Genomic DNA, 8268 nt, shown 5'->3' on the forward strand with positions numbered 1-8268 from the left:
GAACCGCGGGGTGGGAGGAGAAATGTTCGCGCTACCGCAGTTCTCCAACACTTGGTCTCCGCCCATCGGCCTTTCTCATCTAGCCGCCCGAGGGGCCGCGAAAAGAGGCGGGCGGCCTAAGGGAGGAGCGAACGTGGCGTGGGTGGGGCGAGTCGCGAGGCGTGTGACGTCAACCCTGGTGCGTGCGTAACGTGAACGGAAGCGGAAGCGGCTCTGTTCGCCGCCTCTCCCACCGGCCCGATGAGCTGCAGCGGCTCCGGCGCGGACCCCGAGGCGGCGCCGGCCTCCGCCGCCTCGGCCTCGGGCCCGGCACCCGCGGTCTCGGCCCCCGCCGCGCTGCCCGCCGGCGTCGCTGCGGAGAACAAGGCCAGCCCCGCGGGGACAGCTGGGGGGCCTGGGTCTGGAGCCGCGGCAGGGGGCACGGGAGCCGTGGCGGCGCGGGCCGGGGAGCCGGCCGAGCGGCGCGGGGCGGGTGAGGGCCGGGACGGGTGAGGGCGAGGGCCGCGCCTTGGGCTGGGCTCAGCGGCGGTTGAGGGCAGAGGGTTAAGGCAGACCTAGCTGGGCCCCCGCGCCTCCCACCTCCATGTCTCAGTTTGCTGGTTCTCCTTCAGCTCCGGTGACGGCGGGCGGCGCGGCGCCCCCGGAGGGGGCCATGTCTAACGGGGTTTACGTGCTGCCAAGCGCGGCCAACGGAGATGTGAAGCCGGTGGTGTCCAGCACGCCTCTGGTGGACTTCCTGATGCAGCTGGAGGATTACACGCCTACGGTGGGCTTCCCGCCTGAACAGGCTGCTGGCCCGCTGTCACGTCAGCTTCTGCCACACCACCTGTATTTGCAGCGTCCTCTTGCGTGTACTCCCCTACTAGCGCTTGTGATTTATCCCTCTGCCCACCCAAACGAGGAGCTTCCTGGTAGCCAGGCTTGCCCTCCATTTCCCTTACCCTCCCACTCTCAGCCCCACAGTACACAGGGCTAACACTGACAGTCGTCTAATTGATTTCTCAGATCCCCGATGCAGTGACTGGTTACTACTTGAACCGTGCTGGCTTTGAGGCCTCGGACCCACGCATGTGAGTAAACTCCGGGCAGGTTAGAGCCTTGGGTGCTTGTGTGGAGTTTGCTGTCCACCTCCTTCTCATACCATCTTTCTCTCTCTAGAATTCGGCTCATCTCCCTAGCTGCCCAGAAATTCATCTCAGATATTGCCAACGATGCCCTACAGCACTGCAAAATGAAGGGCACAGCCTCTGGCAGTTCCCGAAGCAAGAGCAAGGTGTGAGGGGAGGCTCATTGAGTCAGTTATTACCTCCTACAGCAGCAGAGGCTTAAATTATCCTGAAACCCCTTTGAGGGAAACTAAGCCCTAGGGGAGGTGAAAGACCTACTCAGGGTCACCCACCTGGGATTGAAATCTGGAATTCCTGTGTTCAGCTGGTGCTCTTCCCTCTTCCCTCAGGACCGCAAGTACACTCTAACCATGGAGGACTTGACCCCTGCCCTCAGCGAGTATGGCATCAATGTGAAGAAGCCGCACTACTTCACCTGAGCCACCCAATCTAAATGTACTTGTCCATCCCCTTGTCCCCACACCAGCCTGTTTTCATAATAAACTTTATTGTGACAGGCAGGGCTGATCCCTCCCATGCTGGGAGACACCGTGTGGCAAGTGACAAAGCTTTAAGCCCATTCCCTTTTTGGGCCACAGTGGTAGGGATGGGGGCAGGGGGTGGGCCCCATGGCTGGGGTAGTACCATGACTAGAGGCAGGGGAGGCAACCAGAGGCCTGCTGCTTTGGGGAGGTGCACTCCCCTAACCGTGTCCTGACACCTCTGGAGTTTTAGACAAGGACTCTCCAGCCCTACTTGTCCTGCATCTTCTCCAGGATAGGCACAATCATGTCAAACTTGGGCCGCTTAGCAGGGTCTTCATTCATGCAGATCTTCATGAGTTTACATACATGGGGGGAAATGCCTGGTGGGATGGTAGGCCGAAGGCCTTCCAATGCCACCTGCAAGCACAAGGAAAAACAACGTGGGTCTCAGAACTTGAGTCTCATGTGGGGATCGGCCTCTAGCCCTCAGGACAGGATTCTGTATATTTGAACAAATGTAGGAAGAGTCCAGCCCCACTACAATTATTGTCACTACCACCACCATTCCCCCAACACAAGTATATCCAGTTATGCTCTCACCTTCATTCCAATTTCCATGTTGGAGAGGTCAGCAAAGGGTACCTCCCGTGTCACCAGTTCCCACAGAAGCACTGCAAAACTCCACATGTCTGCTGAGCGTCTGTTTGTGTCTTCAGGCTTCTTTTGCAGAGCTGGAGGGACAGGACTTAACTGTTCCAGCTGCCTATCCTGTCTCTGCTCCCTTCCGTTACTACTGAGCTGCCCCTTCTCTGCCTCCCAACATAATGCACTCACTCACCTTCAGGGGCCACCCAGGCAGGTGCATACATGCGTCCGGGGCACTGGAAGGAGAACTTGACGTCGGCCATACTGATTCGAGCAGTCATGTCCTCATCAATCTGAGGAAGAGAAGATAGTTGTGTGGAAGGAGGTAAGTCCTATTCTAGATAGGGAAAGGGCTTCTGGGGCCTGGGCCAGGAGTGAAGTTGTGACCTCACCATTACACTACGACTGTTGAGTGCATGTCGTGGGATGAGGGGCTCTAGTGTGTGTAGGAAGGCCATGCCCCTTGCCATGTCCAGTGCAAACTTCACAGCCTGGCTCTGGTCCACAACGAAATCTAAAAGAGGAGGCAAGAGTTAAATAGTTTGGAGAGGCTTACACTTCTCTCCCCTCCCCTGCCACAACGAGATTTGGCATCCCCTACTCACTGGTGCCTTCATGTAGCACATTGTACAGGGATCCATATGGCATCCAGTGTGTGATGAGGGTGGGGTGAGGAGCAGGTGGAGACTGACAGGCACCGAGCACTGGGAGCACATTCGGATGGGAGAAGATCCTGGAAGAGGGAGAGAATGTCCCTGGCTGAGGCCCAGCATAAAAGATCTCCCTCTGGGTGCTGGGCAGGGTTCCTTGGAACCAAGGCTTCCAGTTTACACCTTGCCGCACCTGAGCCGGGGACACTCCTCGTTGAAGTCCCTACTCTTCCTTGTACTCCAGTCTCGAACCTTCAGCATCTTCACGACGATGTCATTGCCCTGCCAGCGGCCCTTCCATAGCTGGGGGACAGATATGGGTTAGAAGGCTTTAAGGCCACTGCTTTCCTGCCCACTAACTGGAGGAAAAACTTAAAACGAGTGCAGAGCAGGTAATATGTGGGGGGGTGGGAGGGCAAGGGCAGGGGTCACCTCTCCAGAGTGATTCTCGTTGAGCTTCGCCAGGAAGTTGAGCTGTTTGAAGTCAATGCCAGAGTGTTTGTTCAGAGTCCCATTTCCTGAGAGTACGGGCAGGTCAGGTACTTCCCTCTAACCAGCCTCCCTCTCACCCAGCCCCAGGAGCCCAGGATTATTCTCTATCACCACCCCTCCCCTCACAACTGACTCACGGGGCCGAGTGCGGGTAGTCCCCTTCCAGAATGTGTCCTTGTATGGAATACGGTTCAGATTCTGGCCCATCTTCTCTGCCCGCTCTAGGGAAGAAAGACAAACAGTCTTGGCCTCAGCTGTTGTGTGCTGGGAGGAGATAGGCTGAAATATGATAAGACACGAGCGGTGGGTGGGGACAGACCTCGGAGAAGCTCTCTCAAGGGTGCCTTGGCTTTGTCCACAGGCATCTCTCCATACTTGTTACAGATGCTGACAAGGGCCCCATTAGCCACGAGGTCCTGGAATTAAAAGGTGGCTGTGATGTGATGAGGGCAGTCACAACCAACCATGAATGTAGATGCAGTACAAACCCTGTGAATGTGGTGAGTACTGGGCAGTACTCAGGATGGATTGAGGGTTCTAGAATCTCCCACTCCAGCTCAGACTTTGCTTCCCACCCATCCCGGAACTCGGGGCCTGAGTACTCACCTCTGCCACCTGATCTTGGCCCCAAAAACAGGCATAGTGCAGGGGCACATTCCCATGCTCATTCACTGCATTGATGTCAGCTTTGTACTGCAGCAGCTGGTCCCCATGGCCAAACAGAAAGAGGCAGAGGGTACAGTCAGTCCCAAATGAGAGATGTGTGTTGAGGCATGCAAGGAGGGAGAAGAGTATACATACTTTCTACGGTATGTTATAGTGCCTGTGGCTGACTTCCAGGCAGGTACGTCAAGTAGATGACAGAAGCAGGGGTTCATACATACCTTCTGTACAATATCACGGTGCCCATGACTGGCTGCCAGGTGCAGAGGGGTGTCATCCCCACGGTTCATCACATTGATTCGTGCCCCGCGCATGATCAGCATCTCGACCACAGCAGATCGGCCTTCTCGGCAGGCCCAGTGCAAGGGGGAGAAGCCATGATCGTCCCTTTGAGGAAGGGGCAATGGTCATTGATCTGGAGGTGGGATGGGGGCAAAGGCTTTGATACAAAAAAAACTGATAGTCACTCTGCATACTCTCCCCGAGAAACTTTACCTCTAGGACTTTGATTCTCATTCATGCCAGCAACTCCCAAAGCTGTCCAATTCAGACCTTCCCCTGAGCTTCAAACCCAACCAACCACTACCTGAAATCCCAACAAATCCATATGATTCATTGTCTTCATCACTATCTCCCACTAGCCTTTCTTACCTGGCATGCCCTATCTCATTAAGTGGTAACATTCTTCATCTGGTTTCCTTTGCACCCCTTTTGCAACTGTTGGTCCTTTCTGTTTTCCACTGCATCTGGCACACCCCCCTACTACAGTACTTGTCACACTGGATTGTAAAAATCTTTTAGTGGGCTGTCTTGTCTATTAGACTGTAAGCTTCTTGAGAGAAAGGAGTGAGGGCAGCTGTTCAGTGCATGTTAATGGGAAGGAGGGGTAGCTTTGAGAAGGAAAGCCGCAGCTCATGGGAGAGGAAGCAAGCTTACTGATTGGTTCTGATACTGAAATTAAGATCTAAAAAGGGAATGGAATTAAAATGATGGTTTGGAAGGGTTTATAATGAAAAGGAGAAATGCTTTTGATAAGTCATTCATGATGAAGTAGATACCACCACATAAGACAGGATTCCTCTACTCAAGCAATCCTGGGCAAAGAAAACAAGAAAATGAGAATGGCTTCTTTAGAAAGAAAGCTATACCTGACTTTTTTCTTTTCCCAAGAACTTGTACAAAAAAACACAAACAAACAAACAAACAAAAAAAACAACTGGGTGGAAGCTAGGCCGGCCTGACAGCCTGGGGCCATAAAAGGAAATTCCCTCCAGTCCTGGGCTGCAGATCCAAGGGGCGGAGCAGGGGGGCAGTCCGTGGTCTGGGCCGGCAGCCTCGGGATGCCTTAGTGCTGCGGTCACTTCCCGTGTGTGGGCTCTGGGCGGGGCCTGGAGCCGCCACCGAGGGCCACCCAGATGTCCCCACAGCCAATGTGGGTGGTGGGTGTGGCCTTTAACTTAGATTTCCCTCCACAGCTGCCCTCATCTGCTCGCAAAGATAGCCAAAACCTTTCCTGGGAGGTGGGTGTTCCCCTCCCTCTTCCTAAAGCAATCACCACCCCCTGCTTATCAGTCAGTTTTGCATCCCAGCTCTTTAATTTGTGCCCCAGCTTATCAGCCTCTGGCAGTCTGTAGCCCCAGAGCAGGCCAGAGCCTGAGAGCAAAAGTATGGGCACAAGGGTTCTGCCCACTGTCAGGTCACCTCAGAACCTGAACTTTAGTCCCGAAGAGGCCAGCAGGAAGTTCACCCTCACTTCATATCCAGCATATAGCCAGTTGGGCCCCCAAAGCCTATCCACTCAAACCAGCACCAGTTTCACTAATGCCACCCCTTCACCTTTTGGCAGCTGAGTCTTCCTAGATGCCAGGCTCACTGGACAACCTCACCTGACCCGTTATAACCCCACCAACAAAATACTAACTGCGCTCGCTGTCTTTTATCAGAGCACCCTTTGAAGAATTACATGAAAAACGGAAGGAGTGACTGCGAATTATGGAGAAATAGCATAGAGCCTAATAGGGACCTGTAAAGCCTGGATGAAGATAACAGGTGATCCTTACCTCTCAAACCTAAGAAATAAATTCTCCCAACCTCAAAGACTAAAATTTTAAAATAAAATTAAAATCCACCATCCTGAATCAACATCACTACTGCTTTTCTTGTCCTCCTGTCTCAGCCAACCTTAGAGAACTTGTCTACATTCACTTTCTCTACCTCCCATTCAACCTGTCACAGGGCTGCTGCCTTGAAGGCAAGCATTATGTCTGATTCTGGACCTCTAGCACCCAGCACAGAAGTTCAGTATAGTTCCTTAAATGAAGGAACCAAGTATAGTCTGGTTTCTTCACCTGTTTTCCTCTGAAACAGCCCTCACAGAGATCATCAAATATATAATTGTAAATTCAGTGGTTACTTTAAAGTGCTCAAGTTCTTTGACCTTTCAGCAGCCTATAGTACCGTTGACCACTCCCCTTTTTTTAAAACAGCCACTTCTCCAAGCCTTACTAGCATATTTTCCTTCCTTCAACCTCCAGTTGCTCCTTTTTGGTCTTGTAGGTTTCTCATCCCCTCTGTTTCACACCCACCTCTTCAGGTGACACCTACCTGCTAATATCTCCCAAATCTGTCTCCAAGTCAGATCTCTCTTGAAATCCAACAGCCTACTCAACATTTCCACTTCACTGTACTGTCACTTTAACATGTCCAGAGTGGACCTCATCACCCTTCAGTCTTGTCCATGTCAGTAAAAGGAACCACCATCTACCCAAGTGCCCAAGCCAGAACCCTGGTCATCATCTTTGACCTTCCTCACTTCCCACACCAAGTCTCACCAATTCTTTATCCTAAAGGTTTCAGGAATTTGATCATTTTTTTCTTTTTTACCTGCCCCAATTCCAGTCCAAGCTATCACCACTGCTGGTGCCTCTCTTCACATCACCACCTGCTCTTCACAAAGCATCCAAGACACTTAACAAATGGACAGTCTCATCATATCATTACATGGCCTTAAACCCTTGTTCTTGGAATAAATACATTATTATAGTCTAAATATTCTTGCATGATCTGGCTGACCCTTGCAGACCTTTCCAATCTTATCTCCTGTCGTTCTCCGCTTGTACCCAGTGCTTCAGCCCACAGAAGCCCACAGAGGTCTTCTATCCTCTAGCCATATGGAACTCTGGACAATTTCCGGGCACCCTCTTCTGGGTGTCTTGCCCCCTAGCTTTTGCCCATGCAGTTTACTGAGGCTAGAAAAGTTCTCTGCAGCCTCTGCCTGTGAAATTCTTATTCAGTCCAGATTCAGCTCAAACAACAGTTTCCTGTGTGGAGACCCTCTGCCCCGCTGACTGGCTGTGCTTAGCCCTCATCACACTGGATAGGAAAGTCGGCAGCCCGCACCAGACGTGAGCACCCCCACATCGCGGAGAGGCGCATGTCTTCGCCCTTCCTCTCCCCCACCAGCCACCTCAGCTCACCCCTGGTTGAGGTCGTTCTCCGTGTTGTCCAGCCACAGGCGGACGGCAACCGCATTGCCCTCCCGGCACTGAGTGAAAATGTCGTCCATAGCAGCGTCCCGGCGCTCAGTCCCCTCGATTGGGAAAGCGTGGGGACTGTAGAAGGATCCAGGGAAGGGGGGGTGAGCCCCAAGCTTTGTCCCTTAAAGGAGAGAAGTGTTTGTGTTAGGGTGGGGGTCTGGGCACTGCGTCCCCGGCTACTGGAGGTCTGTGAAGGGGTTGGGGGGCAGCGGGATGATCCCGTACTGTGTCCCCTGGGCGCGAGGGAAAGGCGGGTCGGGCGAAGTAGGGGGTGATTAAGAGGTAGTACCTCCCGAAGGGACGTCAGAGAGCAAGCACAGAGACCCTACCCGCGGACAGAGCTGGGGGGAGGGGGGAGTTTAGGCGCCCTATACCCTGGGGGAGGGGACCGGAGGTCCTTCCCGGGGATGGCCCTCGTTCCCCACTCGGAACGGAGTAGGCGGAGTGAGGGGTGACCGCCTGGTAGAGCTCGAGCCTTGGGGAGGGGGCACGGGTGCTCCCACACTCACCGGGACTCGGGCTGGAGGAGCCTTCTCCGGGGAACTCCCGTCCGGCCGCGCCCGCCGCCCGGCCCCGCCCCTGGCCCTCTCTGGCTAGCGCGGGCCTCCTTCCCCCAGCCCTCCAGCCCGCCTTCCTTGACCTTCTAGCCCACCAGTGTCTAAACTCGATGGTTTTCGGCGCTGCGCCGGCT

The 8268-nt window shown here is 54.0% G+C and overlaps 2 protein-coding genes across 4 annotated transcripts; one reads left to right on the forward strand and one right to left on the reverse strand.

Moving 5' to 3' along the window:
- The first annotated feature begins 198 nt into the window (after positions 1–198).
- Positions 199–1623, forward strand: TAF10 (TATA-box binding protein associated factor 10). The gene is made up of 5 exons (XM_082341672.1): positions 199–472; positions 612–766; positions 1006–1070; positions 1159–1273; positions 1457–1623. The coding sequence occupies exons 1-5, from the start codon at positions 241–243 to the stop codon at positions 1544–1546; spliced, it is 657 nt and encodes a 218-aa protein (XP_082197798.1). The 5' UTR covers positions 199–240; the 3' UTR covers positions 1547–1623.
- On the reverse strand, positions 1596–8230 carry ILK (integrin linked kinase). 3 transcript variants are annotated; one of them, XM_082341543.1, is made up of 13 exons: positions 8087–8230; positions 7518–7698; positions 4263–4428; positions 3985–4080; positions 3698–3794; positions 3516–3599; positions 3319–3404; positions 3080–3189; positions 2842–2969; positions 2629–2750; positions 2430–2529; positions 2192–2322; positions 1596–2008 (listed from the first exon to the last, which is right to left on the reverse strand). In XM_082341543.1, exons 2-13 carry the CDS (start codon positions 7604–7606, stop codon positions 1859–1861), a joined length of 1359 nt encoding a protein of 452 aa, XP_082197669.1. In that variant the 5' UTR covers positions 7607–7698; positions 8087–8230; the 3' UTR covers positions 1596–1858. The 3 variants fall into 3 exon arrangements, with proteins under 3 accessions (XP_082197669.1, XP_082197671.1, XP_082197670.1); XM_082341545.1 differs by having other exon boundaries at positions 7518–7652; positions 8087–8183; XM_082341544.1 differs by lacking the exon at positions 8087–8230 and adding an exon at positions 7952–8065.
- Between the last annotated feature and the right edge of the window lie 38 nt (positions 8231–8268).

This window comes from Balaenoptera borealis, assembly GCF_965194805.1.
Source record: "Balaenoptera borealis genome assembly, chromosome: 11".
Taxonomy (NCBI): domain Eukaryota; kingdom Metazoa; phylum Chordata; class Mammalia; order Artiodactyla; family Balaenopteridae; genus Balaenoptera; species Balaenoptera borealis.

Excerpts from the sequence above, each read along its gene's own strand:
- TAF10 (XM_082341672.1), top strand. The coding sequence starts at position 241 with ATGAGCTGCAGCGGCTCCGGCGCGGACCCCGAGGCGGCGCCGGCCTCC. Across the intron at positions 767-1,005 it reads TGGAGGATTACACGCCTACG|ATCCCCGATGCAGTGACTGG; the intron begins GTGGGCTTCCCG and ends TTGATTTCTCAG. Across the intron at positions 1,274-1,456 it reads GTTCCCGAAGCAAGAGCAAG|GACCGCAAGTACACTCTAAC; the intron begins GTGTGAGGGGAG and ends CTCTTCCCTCAG.
- ILK (XM_082341543.1), bottom strand. The coding sequence starts at position 7,606 with ATGGACGACATTTTCACTCAGTGCCGGGAGGGCAATGCGGTTGCCGTC. Across the intron at positions 4,429-7,517 it reads GAGAACGACCTCAACCAGGG|GGACGATCATGGCTTCTCCC; the intron begins GTGAGCTGAGGT and ends CCTTCCTCAAAG. Across the intron at positions 3,795-3,984 it reads GCCAAGATCAGGTGGCAGAG|GACCTCGTGGCTAATGGGGC; the intron begins GTGAGTACTCAG and ends TTTTAATTCCAG.